General features: G+C 44.5%; 1 protein-coding gene across 1 annotated transcript in view; it reads right to left on the minus strand.

Annotated features, from left to right (window-relative positions):
* Cfap58 (cilia and flagella associated protein 58) overlaps positions 1 to 27,109 on the minus strand; it is a 102,973-nt gene that overhangs the window by 73,295 nt on the left and 2,569 nt on the right. The window contains exons 2-9 of the mRNA XM_005063479.4: positions 26,123 to 26,404; positions 23,403 to 23,551; positions 21,125 to 21,281; positions 20,185 to 20,379; positions 16,746 to 16,883; positions 14,406 to 14,565; positions 12,079 to 12,161; positions 8,692 to 8,883 (exon numbers count right to left, since the gene is read on the minus strand). Coding sequence (XP_005063536.1) covers positions 8,692 to 8,883; positions 12,079 to 12,161; positions 14,406 to 14,565; positions 16,746 to 16,883; positions 20,185 to 20,379; positions 21,125 to 21,281; positions 23,403 to 23,551; positions 26,123 to 26,404 — 1,356 coding nt within the window. The remainder of the gene's footprint in view (positions 1 to 8,691; positions 8,884 to 12,078; positions 12,162 to 14,405; positions 14,566 to 16,745; positions 16,884 to 20,184; positions 20,380 to 21,124; positions 21,282 to 23,402; positions 23,552 to 26,122; positions 26,405 to 27,109) is intronic.

Here is a 27,109-nt window from a genome sequence, read left to right on the forward strand (position 1 = left end):
AATGCCTAGCACATAGAAGTAATCATTAAATAAATGCTAACCCATTATGATGACGGATTACACAATGTCATGTGTATCTAATGCAAGTACTTAACGAATCAGTTTGATTTTCATTGGAATTAAGTCCAATTCTATGAGAAAGGAATAATATGACATAGAAAGCTCACAGTTTGTGTATGTCTCCTTCATGGCGGTTCTACCTAATTAAACACACTATATATAAAATGCAGATTAGTACCAAATGGAGTATTTATTTCATTATATAGATGTATATTTCATGAATAATGTTTATTATGTGTGTGTGTGCATGGTGTGTGTATGTTGTACTTTGTGTTGGGGTACCTTTTCTCATGTATATATGCATGGAGAACAGGAGTTGTATCTCTCTCCAGATATGAGAATAACAATATGGATAATATGTGCTGAAACCCTGAGGTACATTAGTCTAATGGTTCTTCAAATGTTCCCTCCTTCCCCTTGTCCCACAAACTCAAAAGTATTATTCCTCATTCATGAGGTTGAATTCTAGCATATGATTTGCTATCACCAATGAGAAGTCAGGGCACTATGTGAGGAGACAGAAAAGTGAGCTTGCATGATCAAGTATCTTTTGCATGTCTTCCATCATTTGAAGAACATATAAATTTTAAAATGATAAACAGGTGGTTCCCACCAAGGTCAAACTCACATCCTGGAGTCATACCCAAGCAATCCCAGCCTGTACCCGTCTACTACAGACTTGTGCAAGCCCAGCCTACACCCATCCACTACAGACTTGTAAGATATGCATACTGATATGTGAATGCCATTGAGATTTCTTGCTTGTATATCATGAAACATTTTTACGACAAATTTTGATGGAGATGAAATGCAGCCCAGATGGAAGAGGAGACTATCCGGGTGCCACTCAAGGCTTCAAGTGACAAGGAAAATCCAGATCTGCTCACCCATGAGGGTGGCATATTTCACATTAATTTTCAAGCAAGGCAGACCCCTAGTGTTAAGTATTATAAATACTTTACTGGAGAATAATTTAAGGTAGATACTTAAAAGTGGGTTTTTTGACTGGCTCATTTGGATCCCCTATTATGCTTTTCATTCATCCTTTTGAAAAGTATGTATCTATTTAGCAAATAACTCATTTAGGCCTCAAAACCGAATGATGCTTGTCATTAAGAAGTCAGTGAGTAAGTACATTGAGGCAGATTGGACAACTCTGCAGGATAACACAGAACTCCTTAAGAACCAGAGGGGAAATTGAATCCTCAAAAGGTAAAGGTCACTTTTAATGAAGCACTTTAGTGAAAATGGAGTTGTACTGGTCCTTGAGGGATGGGAAAGATGTCTTAGTATTAATTATGTGTACATGTGTACAGGATCACACATGTGTGTGTATTGGAGTATGTGCACATGGAGGAAGGAGGTCAGTTCTGATGTCCTCTCAACCATTTCTCCAACCTAATTTTCTTTTTGAGCCATGCTCTGCCATTGAACCTGGAGATTGCTGATTCAACTAGACTGGCTAGCCCAAAAGTGTCCAGACATACGCTTGCCTTGGCAACCCCAGCACTAAGGTAGCAGGCACACATGACGTTGGCTGTACCTTGGCTTCTACCTCTATCTTCCCCTCTTAGCTTAGAAAATTACGACCCTTACCTTTCGCTTGCATTCTACAAGAACTCACGTTTGCATCTGCTTTTACACAAACGCAGGAACTCCAGACTAAGAGCTGCCCGAGTCATCTCCCAGGGCCTACTGCTTTGTTGCTCTTACTGATTGCTTACTTGTGTTTTAGTCAGGGCACTAAAATAATACGTACTCGTGTGGTACTTAATATTTATTATCAACTTGACAGAATCTACAATCACCTAGAGACCACAACTGCAGCATTTGTTGGGGGGGTTCTAGGATAGATTAATTAAAACAGTATCATTCCATGGACTAGGGTCCTGGAGTGTGTACAAAGAAGCAAACAAGCAGAGACACAGCATCCATGCCCCTTGCTTCTGTCTGCAAACGCAATGTGAACAGCCTCCCTCCATGTCTGCTGCCGTGACTTCCTCACCACAATGGACAGCACCCTCAAGTTGTGAGCCTAACTGAACTCCTCCTTCCATAAGTCGATTTTGTCAAGTATTTCATCACAGCAGTGAGGAGAGTGGCGAATAGAAGTGTCTTAAGAGATCTTGGAAAAGATGAGCGGCAGACACTAAGAGTCAGTGTTCCCCCACACGGAGGCAATCACTATCAATTTACCCACAGATTTTCCACTCTTGCTCCAATTTTGAACGATGAGGGAATGTGGTTTCTGCACATTTCTTGCCTGGATTCTCAGAGTGCTTTTCTTCATCGCTGTAGACACATCACACACTCACAGGAGCTTTCTCCAGAGCCAGTCGATAAGTGCCTGTTACTGCTCTTTCCTGGAGCATGGCAGGTCAGCACACACATCTCTCTGGATTTCCCATCACCTCTTGGATTTGGGGCCACCATCAGAGACTGACTCTCTGGAACTTGGTTTCTACTCTCTGTCATCTTCATCTCCTGACTTGGAGAATCTGATCCTCCATCTTTTGCTTGCATTCCAGGAGAGGTAAACTCTGCACCCACTATGCTGACTCCATTTCCTTCCCCAGAACTTCAGTTTTTTTATGTTTAGTGCAGATCCCAGAATCTGCCATGTATGGGAATTGGTGGCTTGGCTTTCAGTTTCTATGCAGCTGTTAATTCTTATAATCCTCTCGTAGCTTTTATTTCGTCTTTGTTTTCTCCTCAAAGTGATGCTTTCTTGGAGGCATACCCCAGGTGACAGTCCTATATCCTAGTGGGGTCACTGTCCTTAACAATAGCCACAAGTGTGGTGTGATGGTTTGAAAGGGAATGGTTCCCATAGGTTCTTCATATGTGGCCCTCAGTTAGTGGAACTGTTTGGGAAGAATTAGGGGGTGTGGCCTTACTGGAGGAAGAGTACCACTGAGCGCTCCCTGTGTGTGGATTAGGATGCCAACTCTCCGTGCTTCACACTGCCATGCCTCCGCCCGCCATCATGAGCTCTAGCCCTCGGCAAACTGCAAGATGCCTTGGCCATTGTGCTTTGTCACAGTCGCAGAAAAGTGACTGCGACGCTCAGACTCCCCATTCCGAGCACTAGGAAACCCCACATCCTCCCAGTGTTCCCTAATAAGTTTGTGAAGGAATGACATGTCTACTGCGGTTTCCCAACTCCAATGCTTTCTACAGCCTCAGTTGGCATTTGGTCTCTTATGCGTGGTGTTGCTTTTCTAGACCGTGTCACTGTGCAGTCCTCAGCCCTACGTCTGCCTGTGACATTACAGCCAAAGGTTAACACAGATGTCACTGAGGGTTTATACTTCAGAGCTCAGAGAAGACCTTAAAAACCCAAACTGGCATCCCTGTTCTGAGCAATTGACTTCCTCCCATGGCAACTCCCTACTGCTGTCTCTTCTGGAAGAACCAAGGCTCCGCTTGACACTGGTGTTGGCTGTGCCCAGCCTCTTCTTGGTCTCTCCTCTCTCCTCCCACTGCTATCTGCACCCCAAGTTCCTCCTGACTCCAGTCACTTTCCCTTTTGGTTTGTTTGTTTTTTGTTTTTCAAGACAGGGTTTCACTGTTCAGCTCTTGCTGTCCTGACACTCATTCTGTAGAGAAGGCTGGTTTTGAATTCACAGAGATCCTTTTGCCTCCCAGATCCTGGGATTGAAGGCATGTACCCCTGTGACTTTCCTTATGTCCCTTCATTCTGGCTGATACAACTGTACCTTTCACACCAATGTAAACATCAGGCACTTCACCAAAGTGGACTATTTTCCACTGGTGGAAACCTGGCACCAGATGTGCCCTCTTGTGCTCTGTGAATGAAGCCAGCACTGGGATTTCTACCCTTATCTCCCTGGTATCAGGTCTTCAAGTGGTCATTGACGTACATCCCAGCTGTATTGGGCCTCCAGACTAAGACAGAAGACTGTAGGAATTCTCCACTGCCATCACATTAGACACTCCTCCTGCTCATTCTGATGCCCTGAAGGTCCCTGGCTAATGCTCACAGTGACGCTGGTAGGTTCTTGGGTGACACTGGCCCTGGTCATGGGAAATTAGCAGGGAGAGATGCTGAGCCATCTTCCCAGCTCCTCTTGGGCCATGTGTCTGATGAAGCAAAATGAAGAACCATGAGTGGTGATCTCGGTCCTTTTCAGTTCACCTCTATTGGCTTTAAAATTCTTGTCCATCTTAGTCTCTTGTCTGTACCCTCTGGACGTTTAACAAATTAAGAATAGCACTACCTAAATACCACTTAGAAGAAAAGCTCTGGATTATTTGTCAAGCAGATGTGTTTACTTCAAATACTTTGAAAGCATGATTTCTTTTAATCCTCGCAACCGTCCCCAAAATAAATGCCTCCAACCCTGTTGTATGCATACAGATAAAATTGGAGTCATAACATTTGCATAATTCTGTATTAGTCATATGATGAACATGCTTCCCATTTTAATATTTGCGTACAATTATTACAACAGCTACTTAATATTTTATCAGATAAGCACAACACAATTTGTTTAACCTTTCAGGGTACTGGTTTCTATTTTTCATTATTCTAAATTATACCATGAAGAACATTCTTTTAGAAAACTCTTTCCACTCCTATTTTTTCTAAGATTTGGTTTGTACAAGAGAAATTCCCATGTCAAGATGACACTTCGGAATGTGTGTGTACTCACTTTAGTAAGTGTCAATGTTAATCTCATGGCATTTTCTCTAACCTGGTGTTAGTTCCTAATGCCTTACAAATGGAAGGGATGGGAGAGCTTTGTGTTTATGTTAATGAGGGTATGCTGTGTATCCACATGTGTTGGAAGATAAATAAAGCAAGAGACAGAAATACTGCAAGCCGGTAAACAGTATTTAAGAATTTATACTGAAGCCGGGCTGTGGTGGCGCATGCCTTTAGTCCCAGCACTCAGGAGGCAGAGACAGGCGGATCTCTGTGAGTTCGAGACCAGCCTGGTCTACAAGAGCTAGTTCAAGGACAGCCTCCAAAGCCACAGGGAAACCTTGTCTCAGAAAAAAGAAGAATTTATACTGAAATTGCTTGGGTGAGATCGTGTAACTCCATCCACTTCAAACTCTAGAAACTGTGAAAAAGAGCTGACAGCAAATCTCAACACCAATATCCCTCCTTTTCAAGGGAGTCAAGAAAGAAAAACATAACACCCTATGAAGAACTACAGTAGCATCTTTTAAACCATCACCACGTACCCATTTAAAACCTGCTTAGTGCCCACTACATGTCAGGATATCAGAAATACTGTGTGAGGTAAAGGCATTGCCCCCAAGACCTCCCTAAAAACCAGAGAAAATAAATGAACCAACAAATAATTATGCTAGAGGTTCATAAGTACCAGAGACACCAGAGATACCAACAAACCCGGGGTGTAGAAAGGGAACCTCTCTCCCTAAGGGAGTTCTGCCTGAGCAGTTGAGCTAAGTCTCACAGCAAAGAGACAAAACAACCTTCCAGAGAGAACGAAGAACTTGGACTCCACCCCAGAGGCCAGAGCACCCCCAGCTGCTGTGTTATACATGGCCTTGTATGCTAATTCTTTCTATTCACAGCCTGGCAGTGAGTCCTGGGAGCCCGCATCCCTGGGTTAGTGTATTCTCGCCCTTGTTCCTATGAACAGGAGACCCTGGATTTTCTTCATGTACTGTAATATGAAAATCATTAGGAAGCAATGTCCTGCGTAGCTGGCAGGTGGCAGCTGAGCAAGACGGGGAATAATAAAGTTACAGGGGAGGGGCATGGTGATGTGCATCTGTGCTCCCAGCACCCTGGAAGCTGAGGCAGGAGGACCTTGAATCCGAAGCCATCCTGGACCACACAGTAAGACCCTATGCCAAACAAATCTTAAAATTAAATATTAAAAAAGTCACAGAGTGAGCTCTGCTCCGGTGAAGTCATGGCAGCCTGGAGGAGACCGGCTGTGCCCCTCACAGAGAGAAGTTGTTAATCCTTGATTTCTCACATTCAAGCGCCTGCACGGTCTCTCCACACAGGGTTTCCCTTAGGATAGGTGCGTCCAGCTCCTGCCCAGGGTGTCGGGTGTGTGGGGTGCAGTACGAGTAGGCAAGCCCCACCCCTGCCCTTGCCAGCTGAAGCTCGAGAGAATCCCAGGGATCTACTGGGTCAAGAGGCCAGGGAATCCCTCCAGGATCCTCCTGCGATGTAGGGCTGAGGCTGACCCTCATTGAGAGTTCACCTAAGAAAGAACAGATCTCTGTTGCTTTGGACCAGACACGCAGGGATTATTCTCTGTTGGGCAGGCGAATGAAAAGAAAAGCTAACGTGGAGCTTAGACTTCGGAGTCCCACCTCTGGACTGGCAATGCATCCTCGCAGAAGAGATAAACCGGTCCACATTTGTCAGCCGTGAAGTGTGCACCACTCCCAAGGCTCCGGCTCTGGAGTGTGGGGGTCCTTTAGGGGCCTGCACGGGCTGACTGCAACACTGCCTGAGTACTCCTCAACCTGCCTCTGTAAATCTCACTTTGTTTCCAGTGGGGATCGGCTGGCTTCCTACTTTCCAGCACTTGCTCCCCCTCTGTGTATGCAATCCAAGGGTTGGTGGCTGTCCCTTTATCATCTCTGAGAGTCCATTCAAACAGCAAACGACGAAACAAAGCTTAAGCATGCAAGTGTGCTGCTCAACACTGCACAAGTCACTGTGGATCTGACTGACAGGCAGAAAAGCAGATCCACATTGCTGTAGAAGTCAGCATTTTGCTAGGGGGAGACAAGAAGACTAAATGAGTCTTTCTCCCCAAACTCTCTTCTTAACTCTTCTGATCACCCACCCCAATCCTGGGCCTCTGTTCCAGACCCTTCTCCAAAACTGTGGGACAAACCCACAAGGGATCACTGAATGTGGAAGTGGGGGGGGGGGGTGACAGTACACTTAAATGTTTCTGAAAACACAATAACCAAAAACTAGAGGCAGCTAGCATGATGGCTCTGTGGTTTAAAGCACTGTCGCTCTTACAGAAGACCCAGGTTCAGTCATCAGCAGACACGTTGCATCCATAACTCCAGCTCAAGTAGACCCATGCTCTCTTCTGGCCTCCCTGGGCAACAAAGTTGCACATAGTATACACACACAGGCATGCAGGCAAAACACACGTATAAAATAAATCTTTAAAATATACCTGGAAATCAAAGGTACAAGGAACCCCAGGTGTTTCTGGCGGCGCTCGCCTGTGGCACATCTTACAGCTTTGCTGCCTGCAGCCTTGGCTCTGAGCATGCTCACACACTTTGCACTGTCCCTGTCACAGCACCAGTGAACAACGCTTGGAACCCTTAGCTCAGAGCTAAGACTACTGTACATCATGGATGGCAGTGATTTTGCCCTGCGCACAAACTTTTCTGCTCTTACAGAAACGGTGTAATTATGGAAAACAAAGACTTCTAATATTTTCCCACCATTACTCCTCAAGATGGAAGTATCAATACATCTGTGAATTGTATTGCTAGAATGCTTGATTTTTAAAAATTGCTTTTTTGAGTTGCTGACCTGAACACATTTAAAAAATAACAATCATTACATGAATTTTGTCTTAGGATTAGAACAGAGTTTCCAACAATTTCTAAAATGACCTTACGCATATTTCTGCCATTTTGTATGACATACTTGTGTAAAGTGGCACTCCCAGCTTTGACAGTTATGAAAATCAAAGTAGCAATCAACTCAGAAAAACATTAAGGGTGCTTTATGTTCTACAGTATTAAATATTCAGGCAAGATTTCATTCTTTATGTTAAAAATAAGCATTCGCAATCCACCTCATTGGCATGCAAATTGGCTTTCACCTTTAAGAAATGGTAACACTGCATGTATACCAAAGAACTGCTTGGAAATGTGCTTATGATTTATTATCATATGATGTTTGGTTCACACGTTTATTTCTATGCCTATGTATCTGGGGTCAAGGAAACAAATTCTTGGGCAGAGAGGGATCTTGAGGGCAAACAATTTAAGAATCACTGCTCTAGGCCATTTACAAGTGAGTGCCCTGCAGACAGCCACTGTTTACCTGGCCTTATCGGATTCCAAGCAATGTGCCAAGGCATCTGGCTAAAAAGTTCAAATATCTGAAAACCTCCCATCGCTATGTCCTTCTGTCTCGAAGTGGTTTACAAGAACGAGAGACCTGGGACCCAGCTTCCCTAAGCGTGGATTGCTCTCAATGGTGGAGTTGTAGGTTCTTCCCCACTTGGAAATAAAAAATGCTCTTTGAAGATGTGACACTGTGGACAGGAGGTACTTGTGACCTGGCTTGAGATTGGTTAATTGGGTGTCTTTCTCCCAATATGCTCGTCTTCTGTGTTCTGCAGAGACAAGAGCATCAGGAACAGATGCAGGGTGACCACAGAGAGTTGAGAAACGATGGTGCCAGCAACACAGTGCTGGAAAATGGTGGTTGCTACACAGTAGGGCAACAGAGAAAAGGAAGAAGCCACGAGGCAAGGGGACAAAGGGCAGAAATGAGAGGAGACAGAGCGAACAGTACGGTCCGTTCCGCAATTTGGCCCGGGATCAAGGGCAAGTCCTACATCCGCAGGCAAACCGTAGGCAAGCATCTGAACAAACCATCCCTACACGCTCCGTGGAGTGGCTTACCTTCTGGGTGAGGTCACTGGCCTCGTTGATATACCGATCGCGCTCCTTTTCCAGTTGAAAGATGATCTTCCTCTGCTTCTGGGCCTCATCCTTGTAGTTCTGGATCTCCTCCTCCAGGTTCCTCTTGGCTTGCTCGTGGAGCTTCACCAGGTCCACCTGCTTCTGGGTCGCACTGACCGCCTTAAGCATATTCTGAAAAGCGAGGCAACCAAGCACCTGAATTACAGGGTTTGAGGGCCTGGGGTTCAGTTTAACCCAGCACCCATCTCTAAAATAATTAGATGTCTTGGGTTTGGTACGAATCAAAATGATCATAGGCCCTATAGATTTCGAAGAGTTTGTTATGTGAATTTCGCACAAGGCACGTTTAAATGCACTAACAAACTTCAACAGCCTGAATGGACTCTGCACTGTTTACTGTTTAGCAGTGGGAAATAGAGACTGAAGGGAAAGGGTATCCGCCTGGTTCACACCACAGGGGAGTGGCAGAGCCGGGACTGGAATCCACCTCCATTGCGGCTCTGGCCTTTATATCGTGAAGCCTGGACAGCCAGACTTAATCACCTACATGGTTTTGGCGACAAAGTAAAACAAAACCATCCTGTTAAGTATGCAGAGTTGAGCCCAGTACTGGGTCACAGACCTGTAATCCCAGCAGCCTGGACAGTAGCAAGAGGCAGGAAGATCATGAGTTCAAAGCTGGTCTCTACTGCATAGTGAGTTTCAGGAGGCTCTAGCACACGCACAGGACCTTGTCTCAAAAGAAAAATTCAGAGACTAGAGACGTGGCTAAACAATAGAGCACTGACCCAGCAGGATCCAGAGCACTGAAAAAGTAAAGCCCGGTTATAGATGATAGACGATAGATAGATAGACTGATAGATGCATAGATGGATAGATGATAGATGGATGAATAGATAGATAAATGGATAATGCAAATACCTATAAATAACAAATAACCAATAAATCTATTCCTAAATCACTACTCAAAGAAATGGAAGCACATAGAGAATACTATGAACATTCTTGCTACAAAAGAGATTAGTGTCAACAACAAAGTGATAAGTACATTAATCACTCTGATTTGATCATAAGGCAATGAAAAATGCACAAAACATCCCTCTGTATCTCAAATAGCACTTGTTGCGATTCCATGCCAAGTTAATAGTCAAACAAAACTTTTCTTAAAAAAATCAAAAGTTTCATGCCAGGCGTTGGTGGCGCACGCCTTTAATCCCAGCACTCGGGAGGCAGAGGCAGGCGGATCTCTGTGAGTTCGAGGCCAGCCTGGTCTACAGAGCGAGTTCCAGGACAGCCTCCAAAGCCACAGAGAAACCCTGTCTCGAAAAACCAAAAAAAAAAGAAAAAAGAAAAAAATCAAAAGTTTCATAGTATCCATCTTCACAAAAGTCTAAAACTGAAAACACAATGTCTACCAAGTGATGGGCACCAGAAACACATGGGAGTGAAATATTACTCGGCCGTAAGTGGGAATGAAGTTCTGGTATGTGCTGCAAAATTGGCAGAACTTGAAAATGATGCCGTGAATGAAAGACCAGACACAAAAGTCACACAGTATGTGATTCACTGATACAAGCAGGCAGAATCATCAAATCCACAGAGACAAAGAGCACATATCTCCAGCCCTGGATTTAGTTTTTACATTTATTTTTTTATCATTACCAGCATTTAATCCCTCATCTTGTAAACAGTAGGTTTTCTGCCAGTTCAACACAGGGGTTATTTTCCTTTTTTTTTTTTTTTTTTTTTTTTGGTTTGGTTTGCCTCATTGGGTATTTCAGTGAGGGATATGCAGTTCAATATACCAGCCCCCTCCCCCAGGCCATTGCCCGTGTGAGACTCGGGAGGCATGCAATCGACTTTAATGATTAATTAATTATTTCCCCTCTGATTTGAACTGCCAATCCTCATAGAAAGAAAGAATGATAGTGTTCTGACAGGCAGCACAGTGTGTCTACTGTGTCTTCCAGCACGGCGTGGAAGTGGCATTTATAAAATAAATGCTTAGCCCAGACTGACCTTGTGCGCGTTCTGCATCACCACCCAGCCGATGTTTCCTGAGCATTTTACGTGCTTATAGGCCAGTGGTTATTCAGCCTGGTTGCACTTTGGATTCCTCAGGAATTTGAGAGAAACTGTAAAGCACCCCATGGGAGCTCTGCGTCCAGACAGCCCCCAGGAAGTACTAGGAACCTGGCTTGGCATTCTCAGTGGGAACCTTTCCCCACCACATGTTTTCCTGCTAATTCATCCTGCTAATTCATTTCTCTTTGAGTAAAGACCTCGTTTTTCAGTCCCCACGCCAGGAAAGTGGTCGTCACTAAGGACCCCCAGGTAGTGTTCCTTGTCTGCTAAGCTGCCAAATTATGCAGGTCCCGTGCTGGGGGTGGAGCTTAGAGGCAAAGAGGCTGCCTGGCGTGCACGGGACCCTGGGAGGGATGCTCAGCACTGCGACACTGACTCATGCACATACCAGCACACCAATGAAGGTACCAGAAAAAAAGAGAGGCCTACATTTTATGGCTTTGGTTTTGTTTGTTTGGTTTTTGGTTTTTCGAGACAGGATTTCTCTGTGTAGCTTTGGAGCCTATCCTGGCACTTACTCTGTAGACCAGGTTGACCTCGAACTCACAGAGATCTGCCTGCCTCTGCCTCCCAAGGCGTGCGCCACCAATGCCTGGCGAGAGACCTGCTTTTAAGGGGAAGCAAAAGCTCCCCCAGTCCATCCTTCAGCTTTAGACTCATGAACTCAAGAGACCCAATGAGACAAGGGTGAGAAAAACCGAACCCTACAGCCGAGATGTGTGAGACCCTGAGCTCAATCCCTGCACCTCAAGGAAAGGGAAGGTGAGGGGCTAAATCCAATAGGACATCTCACTAGGTGTAAATTTGTAGAATCCTGAAAAGACAGACGGAAGAAAGGCGAGACTTACATCACCAAGCAATCATTTTCTTGCCTAACACCTCAAAGGCATGTTTTAATTAGCACTCACACCTGTAATTTTTGGATTAGCCGGATTGTAGATTATAGATATTAAATTAAGGAAATGTGACCAACTACTTAGGATGCCAAGTAACACAGCAGCAATGAGACCAGAATCCACAAAACACCCTGAAATCCCTGCTGGCTTGTGTGCTAATTCTCCCGAGTCCTTTTGTGCTCAACAGTGAAAATGTAGCTTCAATTCCAGGCCAGACAATGGCGGAGCATACACAGCTGCTGAGAGGGAAATGAAGCAGCATTGTTCATTCTAATCCATTCTTGTTTGCTCCGGGGTTTCCTTTCCCCCACACAACTTGCTGTATGCAGATACTACAGGGTAGAAGAAAGGCGCTCATTCGCCAGTGTTGCTGTAAGGAACCTACCTTATTTAGTATGTCCCTCTCTCTCAGCAGCTCATCCATCGCCTTCTTATCGAGCTCTGCCTGCTTCTTTGAAGACTCCACCTCTAAATTGCAAGGTAGGAAAATAATAATGAACGGAGAGTCCATCCAAGGGAGAACATGAAAAAGCCAACACGATTTTTAAAAAACAACCTGGTTTTATATGTTCAGCTGTAGCTGTGTAACTCTCTCTGATTGAGTGATGGGTGACCTTCATTCTCACTCAAGAATGTGGGTCTTCTGGTCCCAATAAAGAGATGGAAAAGGAAGCTGAGAGAGATTAAGCCAGCCACAGGACCAAGAGTCAGCAAGGGTGAGATTAAAAGCCTGAACCTGATGGTTGCCAAAGGTCTTTGAGCTTTTTGGGTCTTTTTCATTACATCTGCAGGTGGAAATATGAAATGTAACTACCTAGAACATGTTACGTCTCTCCATTTTTCAAGTCTCCCTTTATGCCCCCTGGTGGAATTCTGTAGCTGTTTTATATATAGGTCTTATAGACATGTTGGTAACTTTGTTCACAGCTACTTTATTATTTTAGTTACTACTGTGGCAGGGGATTCTAGGAAATTAGCTAGGATTCTATACAAAATGCTATTGGTAGCTACATATAGTTTATAGTCTGCCACCTTATTGAAATCTCTTAATTATTCTAGTAGATCTTCAGATCATTCCTTAGCTATTATTGTAGGAAGTCCTAACATATAGAGAGCCCATGTTCCTAACCATTATGGCTAACACTGTGCTTTGATTAGGTACAGCAGAATAAACAGGTTCCCCAGTACACACTGGTAGCCATGTGGGAGGCTGAGAGTTGGAGGGCTGCATCAGCCCAGAAGTTCAAGGCTAGCCTGGGCAATATAGCAAGTTGTTATAACAAACAACATGTCCCTAAGAAAAGACATTATCAGCAGTAAATATGAAATAGCCAAAGAAGGGCTGGAGAGATGACTCAGAGGTTAAGAGCACTGACTGCTCTTCCAGAGGTTCTGAGTTCAATTCCCAGCAACTACCTGGCAGCTCACAACCATCTATAACGACATCTGGTTCCCTCTTCTAGAGTGCAGGCAAGCATGCAGGCAGAATACTGTATACATAACAAATAAATATGTCTTTAAGACAGAAAGGGAAAGAGAGAGAGATGAAATAACCAAAGAAAAGAACTTTCTGGCTTTCATAAATGTGACTCAACAGAGAAAGAATTCAATTCAATGCTCAATGGGTTGAAAATATCTGTGGGGGATTAGAGAGATGGCTTGGTGACTGAGAGTACTTGTTCTTCCAGAGGGCCCAGGTTCAATTCTCAGGATCCACACAGGAGCTCACAACCATCTGTAACTCCAGTCCAGGGGATCCAATGCTCTAGTCTGGCTTTTGAGGATACCCGACAACCACATAACACACAAACATATAAACAAAACACCTATAGACTTAAATATATATGCATATATAGTCAGAGAGAGAGAAACAATGATCTCAAAGCTGACAATTATGGCAAGCAAAACTTCCACATGCTCAGTGTTCGCACAGGGTCTATACCAGTTTACACAATAGATACATGGAGAAGTTGCCAAACTAATCTGCAACTACACCTCGGTGAAGAATCCTTCCCACTGTCTCAGAAGGAAAAATGGCTAGACTTCCTAAAGGCCTACTGAAAAAGCATGTCTGTCTAATCGCTATATCTAGAGATCTAGATTTTGCCTAACTTGCCAAGAAGGAATGTGTACTTTTATGCAAATCTTTTGGAAATGTATGACATACAGTAGCAATGCAAAGAAATCAAGAAGCCATGCATGTTCCTGCACCACGCAGTCAGAATTCATCCCGGAGGCTCCTTCTCCAGGTCTAGAGCTGTTTCTGCCACACCACAGCAGTACCCCACATTTTAGATTATATTGATGTTCAGAAAACAACACATGACAGTTAGTAATCCCTTACTCTGTACTTCCGAAAGACAACCCCAAATCTTATTAATCAAGGGCATTCATTTCAACAGATTCCCTATCGAAAGGGCAGACCTCAGAGTTCAGATGTTATTTATTTCTGTGGCAAATACTGAACGCTATTTTAGGTTAGTTTCACGTGGTACCAACAGAACCTATGGAAGAATTCATTAGGCAAAGAGAGTTGAAAGTAACGGAAATGGTGGCACCTCCTGTTGGCTGGTTAGCAGTGCGTGGGTTAGTCTGCTGGCACACAGAGTCCTGGCTTGAGAGTAAGGAACCACTCATGAACACGAGCACAGAGGCGTACCTCTTTCTAGCCCCAGTAAGGAACCACTCATGAACGTGAGCACAGAGGCGTACCTCTCTCTAGCCCCAGGATCTGATTCTTCAGGGTCTCCTTGTGCTGCTCTACTTCTGCCTTTTGGTCTTCGATTATGTGCAGTTTCTTGTGGATCTGCTCTCTGATTTTGTTCAGCTTCCCGATATCAAGGCGCATCTGATGGACTTCCTCCTCTTTGGCCTGCATTGGTGAGAGAGGGTTAGCCAGGATGCTGAGCAAACACTGATGGACTACGGTAAACTCGTAGAAGAGGCTCCTTCTGTGTCAATGCAGTCTGCAGTCATTCCATGGAACTGACTCAAAACACACACAATCGTTCAGTTTTGAGAGAAACTGGAGGCCTCTGTTCTATGAATGAAGTATGTGGTGCAGAGGCTAAACATAATGAAAAGGTTGGTAAAGTCTGATGTTTTAAATGCCACCTAGTTATAAAGTCATGCAAGAATACTGAGTTATACACATATATGTATGTGAGCTCTGCATACCAATGCTGTATTTGATGGGCAGCTTTCACTTACAGAGTGATCTCTCTGGGAAGGTTAGTGAATCACTATAAAATATTTAAACATTCTTTTGGACCCATAGGGTCACAGTAGCCCAGTTAAATGTGCTGCCCTTCGTCTAAGTGTGTCAGTATGTAGATGTGCAGACAGGTGTGCAGACAGGTGTGCAGACAGGTGTGCAGACAGGTGTGCAGACAGGTGTGCAGACAGGTGTGCAGACAGGTGTGCAGGGTCGCATGAATAAGCAAATCTATACAGTGGCAAGAGGTGTCAGAAAAGAATTACAGCAGTGGAATTCTCTGGTCTTGTGGACATTTCTATTTAAAATTAAATTCACTTTTTTTTAAAGAAATGCTGCCATCAAGAGCTAGGGAAATAGCTCAGTGGTTAAGAGCATTTGCTGTTCTTCCAAAGAACCCAGGTTTGATTCCTGGCACCTCAATGGTGACTCCAGTTCCAGGGGATCCAGTGCCCTCTTCAGGTCTCTGTGGGTGTCAGGCATACCTATGGTATACAGACATACATGCAGGCAAAATATAAACATTTTTAAGTTTAGGGTTTTTTAATTTGATATTTTAAATAACTAGAAAAGTAACTAGAAGGGCAGATTGGGATTCCTCTGTGATCATCTTAACTCTTGAGAAGGGAGAGAGAGAATTAGCAATGTATGTTCTCTCTGGGTTATTGCTAGAAACATAATCCCATTAATTCAGGGATGTAACAAAGTCATCCATCTTCCCAGATTCTCATTCATGTTAGCAAAGGACAGACTTGATGGAACATTTTTTTACCATAATTTCACCTCAGGGGCTAATATATCACTCTGACTTAAGTGGTCATCTCATGCCTGCTCCAACTTGCTACATTGTCAGAACAAGCTCCAGGCCAACTCACTATAGACTCTACTAAGTGTTCTTAGCCTTAGACCCCAGAAAGTTCAGATTGGCTGACTTAAAGCCTTTTTTAGTTTTGTGGTGTCCTAATTATACAGCCATCAATCCAGACTCCATGGTTAGACCTCAGAAGAATCCTGGAAAAGTCTCCTCTTGGCGGTATGCATTCAAAACAAGATTCATGGTAGAGGGTAGGGGAGTGAGGTGTGTGCAAGCGTGTGGTTGTGGTTGTGGAGCATGTGAGGGGGCTGTGGATGTGGGATGCGGGGTGGGGGATGGTGTGTGTGTGTGTGTGTGTGTGTGTCTTCAGATTCTCAAAAGAGACTAGAAGATAAAACATTGTTCTGGTTTACTACTCACATCAATTGATTATTCTTGGTAAGCCATTTATTGAATGCCCAGTATCCAAACATAACAAAAATCGGGACTATGGATTTTCCTTAATCACAAAGGAACATGATACAGACCTTAGTGTCAAACGAGGATCCAAAGTTCATTTACAAGAGAGGGCAGGGAGAACAGGAAAACTGTCTGAAATATGCATTAGACGGTACAAAAAAAAAACACGATTCCATCACAGTTTTTGAATGCCCAACAGAGTCAGTCTACGCCCCGGCTCTCCACACAAGCAGCGAAATCTAATGCTAGCTCTCTATTGTGCACGTAGTGAATGGATCCTAGCTCTGGGCAACTGGTTACTTGCAGGGCTAATTACAGAGACGAACATCTGAGCTTGCTTGGGAAAGCATTTGCATAAGCGTCTGATCAGTTTTATAAGTAAGAGCGGGAAGTCATCAGACTACCTGCTTCTGGCCCTGAAGCGATCACTACGGGCTTGCACCTGCCTCTCTTATGGAGGCTCTTAGCGGTGCTAATACAGGGGCTCCAGTGTCAAAGGCAAACCTGTTTTCACAGGTACTGAGGGCGGAAGTGCTAGGGACCGGACATGGCACACGGTGTTTACTTTGAGCTCCAGGGCCTTCTGCTGGTTTTCCTGGGACAGCTGCTCGCAAGTCAAACTATGCTGCTCGTTCTCCTGCTGGAGTTTCGAATTCCGCAGCTGAAACTGCTCCAGCTCCTTCGCCGCTCTCTCGTTCAGTATCTGAAAGGTGGAGAGTGCGGGGGCTGGTTAGTGCCTGTTAATCTGGTGACTGTGTCTGCATATGCGCACGGGAGGCCCCACAGCCCCCTGGGATGGTACCAAGCACCGTCCTTTTCGTCTTGCAGAAAATGTTCTTTATCCCCCAGTGAAAGCACTAACGCACTCAAATGTAATGAATGTTAAATGGCTGAGGGAAACGATGCCTTCTGATGAGTAACACAGTGAGCATGATTTTTTTTTTCTGCGAGCTTTTGGGAAGTCTTGTTCACAGGTGGTGGATAAATATTTTAATGCCTGTTTGCCGTTTGGCAGGCTGTGCACACGCAACAATTTCTATAATCATTGCAAATGAGCAAGAGATTCAAATGGGCTATGTCAGCTCCGGGGCCCAGAAGCTGCATTAACATGCTTCCAGCAACCCTCCCACCCCCAGCAGAATGGGTCCCCAACACCAGCCCAGAGACAATTCCCCTCTAATCCAATTTAAGGAGATCCCAGGGGGCCCGGCGGTGGAGGAACTACTGCCTGTTCTGAGCAGACATGGCTTTAGAACGACAGAAGACTCCATCTGAAGAAGTTATTTCTACTCGGGGAATACTGGAGAAGTGAAGAATGGCAAAGGAAGACAGGGTCAGCCGGTCACTCTCTTTAAATATAGCCTCCTTGTGTATGAAAGCAAGAGGCAGGAAGAGGCACCCAATTCCCTACCAATGCGGACAAACGGAACCAGCTATGCTAAAGATGACATTTTGTTTTATATGGATCCTGGGCTATTATACAAAAACCCTTGTTTTTACCTGGCTTTCAAAGCCCTTTTTTTTTTCAAGTTCATGTTCAAAGAAGCCTCATGGATTTTTCTTCCCCTCCTGGAGACTGTACACTGTGTGCTATTCATTTGAATTCTGGCTTTATATAAAATTAATAAGGCACAAATGACAAAGAAATGTATTCTAATATCTACATTTTAAGTAGAAAAGTGTATGTGCCTTGACAAGTCTTTAGAAAAAAACTTTATAAGAGAAAAAATTTTAGGAAAAGATTCTTCAACTAACTGTATTGTTTCTTTAACGAATGAGAAAAGAGGGTGATGTGTATCTGTAATCTCGGTACTTGGAAGGTTGGGTCAGAAAGACTGAAAGTTCGAAGCCAGCCTGGACAAAGCTGGGGGGTGCAGGGGTGGGGGGGAACACAGATTAGAATCATTAATGTCTGTATTGTCTTAAATGGCCACAAGAGGGGAAACACTGGAAACATGACTATATTGAAAATGTGTGCCGGGCGTTGGTGGCACACGCCTTTAATCCCAGCACTTGGGAAGCAGAGGCAGGCGAATCTCTGTGAGTTCAAGGCCAGCCTGGTCTACAAGAGCTAGTTCCAGGACAGCCTCCAAAGCCACAGAGAAACTCTGTCTCGAAAAAAACCAAAAAAAAAAAAAAAAAGAAAGAAAGAAAGAAAATGTGTAAAGATGAAAAACAACTTTCTCAACTTGAAAATTAAACCTGTGAGGAATACATATGTTACATTCATTCACTCACTACACGGCATGGAAAATGAATGGTCCGTGCTCGCTGTGAGAGCCGTGACATCAGGGCTGTCTGTCCCAGCATAGTCCCTACCAGACACACTGAGCGCTTGAAATGACGCTGGCACAAATAGGGGTTGAATTTTTAAATTAGTAATAAAGGTAAACAGTCACATGTATTTTAAGGGTTTCCATACAGGACACCACGGGTCCATAGCTACACGGTAACCATAACCAAGAGAATATGGAGAAAGTGAGACACAGGAAAATGCACTCAGTTTGTGGTTCGGTTCTGTAAAGCCCAGACAAAGCTATTAGTCCATTAGAATTTGAGAAGAGGCACAGCGGCTTTGGAGCATGTAACTTTGGAGAAGTAACACTTTGCTTCTTGGGCTGACTGCAAGTGAACAAGGCATGATCGCGTGTTGGGAATACACGAAGCTGCATAGTGTGACATACATGCTTGTCTACGTGTACATCATCCATCCATTGAAGGTTGAAAAGAAACTCATGCAATGACAGGCATGTTGACTGAGGCCTCTAATCTCAGCTACTCAGGACACAACGGGGAGGGGGGTGGCAAGTTCAAGATTAGAACAGGCAAAGGGGGAAACCCTGTCTCAAAAGGAAAAAGAAAAAGAGGTTGAAGGGTGGGACATAGCTCAGTGGCAGAGTGCTTGCCTGGCACACATAATATCTTACGTTCAATCCCCAGAACTCAAAAACAAATTGGAAAAAATAGGCTACCTTTCAATACCTATGAGGTCTGGGAGCAAGAAAATAGTTAATAAATGGCCCATAAGAAGCATCGGGGCTGGAGAGAGGATGGCTCAGTAATTAAGGATCTGGCTGTTCTTCCAAAGGATCCATGTTGGATTCCTAGCACCCTCATGGCGGCTCACAGCTGTAGGCAGCTGCATCCCTAGGAGATCGCACACCCTCTTCTGGCCTCAGAAGAGCACCAGACATATGTATGGCACACAGACATACATGCAAGCAAAACACGAATACACATTTAAAAAACGTAATTAAAAAAAGCATTCAAAGCCCAGTTATAGCAGTAAGTAGTGTTGTAATTTTTAAATAGTGGTGTGAGAGAGAAAGATGCCATGCAACAGAGTTCAAGCAGAGGGTTATTTTATTGGGGGGAGTATCGTAAGAGGGGAGAGGGGGAGGGGACACCGGCCTCCAGGGACAGCAGCAGCATAAGAGAGGAAAGAGAGGCAGAGGGCAGAGGGGCAGAGGAGAGAGACAGAGAGAGAGAGAGAGACAGAGAGAGAGAGAGAGAGAGAGAGAGAGAGAGAGAGAGAGAGAGAGGGAGGGAGGGAGGGAGGGAGGGATGGGAGGTGGGCAGGGCCCTTTTAAAAGGGAACAGAGTGAATGTGCACAGGTGGTGCTCTTAGTGGCAGCAGCTGAGGGCGTATCCTGTCAGAACCCCAAGGACAGGCCAGTACAGATGCCTGAATACTTGCTGGCAGCTTGCTCCTGTCACAGCTACTGAATTGTACATGCTTTGCAGGAAAAAAATGTGGGCTTGGGGCTGTAGTTCAGACGGTAGAGGATTTGCCTAGCACACAAGAAGGCCTGAGGACTGTCCCCAGGATCAAACAAACTAGATGTGGAGGTGCCTGCCAGGAATCCTAGCTCTCAAGAGTTGGGAGTCAGGAGGGTCAGAAGTTCAAGGTCATTCTTAGCTCCTTTCTGAATTTGAGGGCAGCCTGAGCTACTTTAGAACGGATCAGAGAGAAGGGAGGGGGAGGGGAGGGGCCATGCGCGTACCTTCTGCTCCTTGAGCTGCTGTTCCAGCCGCTGAAGCTCCTCCTTGCTCTTCTGCATGTACTGCTGCAAGGCCTTGATCTCCGTCTGCCTGCTGTCCATGTCCGACTGGATCTGCTTGAGCTCTTTCTCTAGCTTTTCCTTCTTCCGAGACTCCCTGGATGCTTCATTCTGACGATGCTGAATTTCTTGTTGGAACTGTGGGCAAGGACAGAGAGTAAGAAGATGAGCGCTTGCAGCGGCCGGTCTCCATCAGCCAAGATGTGCCCGCGCGGGATGTGGTCTGCAGCATGTTGTGGCCGTACATGCCTCGGTGGGACAGTCATGCTGGAGCCCGAAGCTCAAAGCTTCAGAGATGCTCTGTGTTGATTTTCAGGACCTTGACACCATAGGTCCAGCCCGGCTGCAGACAACAAATTCACAGATGGTACTGTAAAACTCAACCGAATGCAGGAAGACGCGCGGGGCCCTAGAGATGGTAAATATAGGGAGACTATCCAGCTCTGCTTTAGGAAAGGCCAGCTACCAGAAATAAGAAATTGTGTTTCTTGATCCCGGGCCTTGCAAAGACAAGCACGCTGGTTACACCTTGATGTTCAAAGTCTATGAAAAGCCCTTTTCTTATCTCGTGCTCAAAAATGCCATTTTCTTACAAGAGTCTGCTCTTGTGATTTATCTTGCGGATTAGAAAGGAGGAGGCAGAGGGATCTCTGGCTCTGTGTCTGGTGCCGGGATGCCTGTTTGAACCCAAATCTTAGGAGAGCCTAAGTAACTTCTCAGACAGAACCTGGACAAAAATGAGCTCAAGAAACAGGCCCAGGGAAACAAGGCAGAACAGAGGACACTTGGTTTAGACACAAGGGGTCCTATCAGAGAGGAGCTAGCTGGGAAATGAGGCAGGAAGGACAGACCATGCCCCGGAACACGGAACAAGGTAGCAGACCTGATTGATGGTCTGCTCCGCGTCTTCCTTGGCGCGCTCGGTTTCCTGCTGCTGTTCAGTGGTCTGAGCCAGGTTCTCGCGCAATTTCACCACTTCCGACAGGAGCTGATCACGCTCTTTCGTCACCTCTTCTTTGAACTTCAGCAAATCTCGGATGCTGAAAAGGAAGAACACAGGAATCCGCCTAAGCGGCCATTTGTTCGGGAGTCCTTCCTATTGTCCTCAAGCCTGGCTTCCTGGGAGGTCAGCGGTGCACACTGTTGAGGCGATGAGCGACAAGAGTGGGAGCTGACTGTGAGAGGTGTTTGTGGAAGGAAGTGACAAAAAAACAATAAACACAGAAAGAACCTTTTTGCTTTATTAAAATACAGTATCTTTTCCTCTCTGTTATTCGTTACCTCTGAGAATCAGGGTTTGGGGCGGATCAGTCAGAGGAATGACTTCTTCCTGGAACGGTGTTACTTGGGTCTGCTACAATAAGAGCATACTGTTGTTGTCAACTCTTACAATGGGCCCTGAGGTGATGTCAATTTAGGAAATTATTTATCTAACGTATCCACTGGAGGGCTATGATGACAACTAAATGTCTAAAATAAAGCACAAATACAACCAAATAATACGCATTGCCAATTTTCTTTCCATTCATCCAAAATAATTAGCTTATCCCAAGGGGGGCAGCCCACAGAAAATGTTGCCCAGAACAAACTTTAAAATGAGGCCGGCTCCTGGATTTTGTGGAGGCTGTGATAATATTCATTGATTTGAATTGTAAACTAAATAGCTCCACATTACAAAATCCATTCCATCTGACTCACCATACTTCCTGCAGAACTAGTGCTTGTCGGGTGTGAAGTTCTGTGTCCGATGGGACTTTTGCAGCACAGGAAACCCGGAGGGAGGCCAAAGAAGCTAAGAACACGCCCCACAGAGTCTTGCAGCTGACAGTCATTAAGCAGTGTCTCAAAACAGAGGAATTTGACAGTGCTCATTTACCAGCGTCCTTGATATAACATAAATGTTTAGTAAGGAGCCGTCAAAACCTATCCCCAGTTGCATCTGCAGAAATGAAGCCTCGGCTCTAAGGCTGATTGGAAGAGAGAAAGCCACAACTGAGCACACTGTCAAGCAGGAACTACAAACTGCACCTGCCCACACAATATCCTCCTTGCCCTCTGCCACGTGTTAACAGGCCTCCTGTCTGAATCAACCCTCTCACACGGCTCATTGTTCGTTCCTTCTACCACGAGCCCAACATTACAGAGGCCATGTTGGGTTTTCTGATTTTCTCCCTGGTGCCTATAGATGCAACATCCATCAAAGTTGGGTCAATAGGAAATACAAGAAACTGAGAGATCACCATCAGGCCCAAGGAAGCTTACAGAAGAGCAGGTAGAAAGAATTTAAGAGCCATGGGACCAGGATGTCTGCTTCAGGATAGTGTCTTCTGTTTATGATAGGGATCATACCCGTGAATTATCAGCAATATGTTTGTCTCAACAAGACCTGAAAAATGACGACACCATCAGGCATGCCAACATGGATGGGGAAAATCTCACAAGGCCCCACCCCTCAATGAACAACTACAGTAGTTGCTGAGACAGGGAGAATCTGTCTTCTCCAAGGACAGACCCCTTGATAGGCTTTCCAATGCCAAGTGGTCAGCGCTAAGCCCGTGTTTAGTGCACTAAATGAACTCAGCAGGCTGTGCTTATAAAGTGTGTGTGCGCACATACATGGCATCAATAGTGGAAAGGTAAATCTAAAATCTCTACTCACTCAGAAACTATTAGGGTTTCTTCTAGAGAAAGAAGTGTAATATAATCTTTTAGGAGGACAAAGAGAATCTTAAAAAGCAAAAGTCGGGTGCCAGAGAGATAGCTCCGGGGTTTTGAGAGCTGACTACTCCTCCAGAAGACCTGGGTTTGATTCCCAGGGCCCATATGGTGGCCCACAACCACCCGTAACTCCATACCCAGAGGATCTGATGTCAGCTTCTGAATTCCATGGGCACCAGGCACGCAAATGACGCACAGACATATATTCAGACAATACACCTATACAAATAAATTTTTAAATAAATCTTTAAAAAAATCAAAACAGAGCTGGGCAGAAAACAGTTTTTAGGAACCCCACAAAGCAGACTTTTGCAATTCAGAAAACCTTTAAAAGGGGTGCAGTCCAACCCCAGGTTAACGGTACCAGGCTACACCAGGCCACTGCATACTGCAAAGCAGCTGCAGAAGCAAGTTCTCACACTATCAGAAAGGCTTTGACCTACTTGCTGTCCTGATCCATCGACAGTCCAGACCCCTGCTCAACTAGTTTGGTCAGGTTTACTATTTCTTCTTTCAGGGCAAGAATCGTCTCCTTGGCCTTTTGTTCCTTATCATAGGCTGCGTCCACCATCTTCCAGGCCTTTTCAATTTCCTGATGGGACAGAAAGTATTCGTGAGAAAAACAAAACAAAACAAATGGGATTCCAGATGCAAGATAAACCAACACTATGGTTGCAGTGTGATAGCCACAAAAAAAGAATAATATGTACTATACAGTGTGTGGACAGACTAAAGTGTTCAGTGTGAGGAGCCTCTAGTTCAACGAGTATTTTCCTTGTGTAGGGGAGTGAGTGTGGCTGCAAGCTTCTATAGCTCCTGCTCTGTCTAGAAGAATTATTTCTGATAAATTGAAAATTTTTTAAAAATTTAAGTGAAAGCTTATATGCTTAGCAGATACTTAAAATGACTCTATCCCATAAGAGATGACCATAGATGCAATCCTTAAGTTAATGGATTGAAAGTGACTCTTGAGAAGAAGTATATTTTAGTCAAGCAGGGGGATCATGAGTTTGAGGCCATACTGAGCTACAAAGCAAGGTCATCCTGAAAACATGCATATACTTACATACATATCCTTACATATGCACACACACTTATATAACACACACACACACACACATGTATAATGTGTGTGTGTGTGGTTTTTCCTGGGATCCCAGGTGAGTGCCTAGATGGCAAGGCCAGCATGAGAACACCCCACAAGGTCACTTTTCTTTGCTGGCACAGGAGTGTGCACAGCAATCCTAGCAATTCCCATCTTCAGAAGGCCAAGCCCAGATCTTCATCAAATGCACAGTAGGCGAGCACTCTACTTCAGCCCTTGAGTTTTTTCGAGAGAGGGACTCTCACTGTGTGTCAGGATGGCCTGTTTCCTTAGAAACAAATGCTGGTGCTAATGGGGGGGGGATAAAACCCATAGCAGAGAATGGAACTATGACTTCCTTACTGTTGTGGAGCGCAGTATGGAATACTTACATGCACACTTTAAGAGGGCGGATTGCCACTCTATGAGTAAAGGAACACAAGCATTTGTCTTCAATAATCTTGAGTTTGCCCTGCCACTTCACTGTCTTGAAACATTTTAGACAAACAAAATTTGGGTCCTCTATCTAAATAAAGTTTAGGTGAAAATATTTAGCCTTTATGTTGACAAAAATAAAATGGATGGGAGACAATAAACCCAAGCTTGCTATTACAGCATGCAGAGAGTCCTCTTGTGTGAGCACAGAACATCTCTTAGTGACTCAAGCAAAATGTCAGTTTGTGGGCTCCATCCTGATGAGGCAAACATGCACACTGGGCAAAACAAGGAAGCATAGCTAAATGAGAATGTGATTGCATAATGTTTTAACCAAACCAATCTCACCAATTAGATTTTAACTTTCGTTTCCAGTGTTAAATTTTATAATGAAGTGTTTTTCCAATTATCAAATGAATTACGGTTTCCTCATATTTTCCATCAAGAAGCAAATTACAGTAGAGAAAACCATGCTAAAGGAGAGTAGTTTCTAAGAAAGTGGGTCAGTCTTATCTTGTACTGGTCTTGGAAGTGAATCTGAATCGGATGATATCCGATTGCATGCTATCAAGGGAATTACCTAAAACATTCAGAAATTATTTCACAGAGCTAGAGATTTAATTATGAATTAATATGTCTCAACCTCTTATGAGCTTGAGATCAACAGAGAACATGTGTGTTTTATCTTCAAGATAATACAACTTAAAGATGAAAACCACAGTGTGGTACAAAGGCCAGCTTCCCCCAGAGTCCGCAGACCAAATCTCTGGCTTTCCTGCAGGCTCACTGGGGGAGATGAAAAGACAAGGAGGACGGATCATGAAAATTACTCTACAAGAACTCACAAAACAGTCTCTCCTGGATCGAGAGGAAAAGGAGGCATGTAGAAACATGTTTGACAAGGTATCAGTGACCGAAGCGCTTGCCACGAAAACACAATGACCTAAGTTGCATCCTCAGAGTCTACTCATGGCACATGCTTCAACTCCAGTGCCAAGGAGACAAAGGCAAGTGGACCTATGGGGCTAAGCCGGGCAGCCAGTCTGGTCTAATCCTGAAGCACCAGGCTGGTAAGAAGGCCTGTCATTAAAAACAAGGTGGACAGCAACTGAGAAACAACTGTAAACCTCTGGCCTCCACATAAGCACACACATCCACCTACACACACACACACACACATCTACCTACAAACACACACACACATCCACCTACACACACACACACACACACATCTACCTACAAACACACACACACACACATCCACCTACAAACACACACACATCCACCTACACACACACACACACACACACACACACACACACACACTGTCAGATGCATACTCATCTTACATCAACCAAACATCCTGAGAGCCCCAATATTACATTTTATCTCTAAGTCTTTTGGACAACCCATTATTTTCCAGAAACTAGTCAGTAAAATAAAGTTCTCCGTTTGTTTGCAGCATAGCAAGCCTCACCAGGGATAACTACTTTCTCTCTAAGTGAATGCTCCTCCCTGGGCTTAATGAATATCTACATTATGTAAATTTTCTCCTAATAACTCATTCTTACCAGCCGGAGAGCTGTCAATATAATGGACAAGTGACGTTTGAAAGTCAAGTTCATCTGCTTCTAGATCACTGACCTTCTTGAGAGACGCGATGGTGGTCTGGTCGTCTTGAGAAAGTTTCAGGGCAGTGGCCACCTTGGCAGAGTTCACCACGATCTCTGCATTCAGCTCTCTGCATTTGGCCATGAGGCGTTTCTCGTTGTCGTAAGACTTTCTCATGACATTATGAAGCTTCTCATATTCAATCCTGAACTTTTCCACACTTTTGTCTCCTGAAAGTTCATTGAGAACCTCCTGAAAATCTCTTTCAATTTCTTCAAATGCAGTTTCCTCCAGCACGAGTTTTTCACCCTTTTCCTACAAGCAAGGATGTCACTCCATTACTGTCCAGAAATGGCAACTGGTACCTCAGAGTGAAAGCCCCTCACATATGCAAAGTCAAAGCCACCAGCCAGCAGAAACATTGAGACTATGTGTTGGGAAGATTCCCTCCTCATATTCTGATGTATTTATATGATGCATACATATATGCCATTATAACTAGTTGACATGAGGTCGTGCCCAAGTAAGGTAAGCCTTCACTCCAATAATATAGGTATACTTAGCAGATTTGGGCAAAGACAAAGAGACACAGAGAGGCAATGGAAAGACTATTTGGACTGATGCAGCTGCAATCCAAGGAAGACTAAATATTTTCTGCTACTACCAGACACTAGAAAGAAACAAGGAAATATTTCACTCAGGGTCTCAAAGAGAACATGACTCACCAACATCTTAACTTCATTGAGAACTGGCAGACAAAAGATTTCTACTGTTTCAAGCCACCCAGTTCATGACACTTTGGTATGGCTGCTCTCAGATGAACACCTACTTATTAAGAACAGCATAGCAGCACAAATAATGATATAGGTATGGCTAATGCATTCATTCATTCATTCAACGAGTGTTTATTCACCACCCTCTCCTAGAGGCAACCAAGGTAAGAAATAAATGGCCCACCCACAGGCTATTTCTCTTTTACTAGCTGGTTGAGTATTTCTGTAGTAACAGAAATATTGAGTC

This window comes from Mesocricetus auratus, unplaced genomic scaffold (assembly GCF_017639785.1).
Source record: "Mesocricetus auratus isolate SY011 unplaced genomic scaffold, BCM_Maur_2.0 Super-Scaffold_4256, whole genome shotgun sequence".
NCBI lineage: Eukaryota > Metazoa > Chordata > Mammalia > Rodentia > Cricetidae > Mesocricetus > Mesocricetus auratus.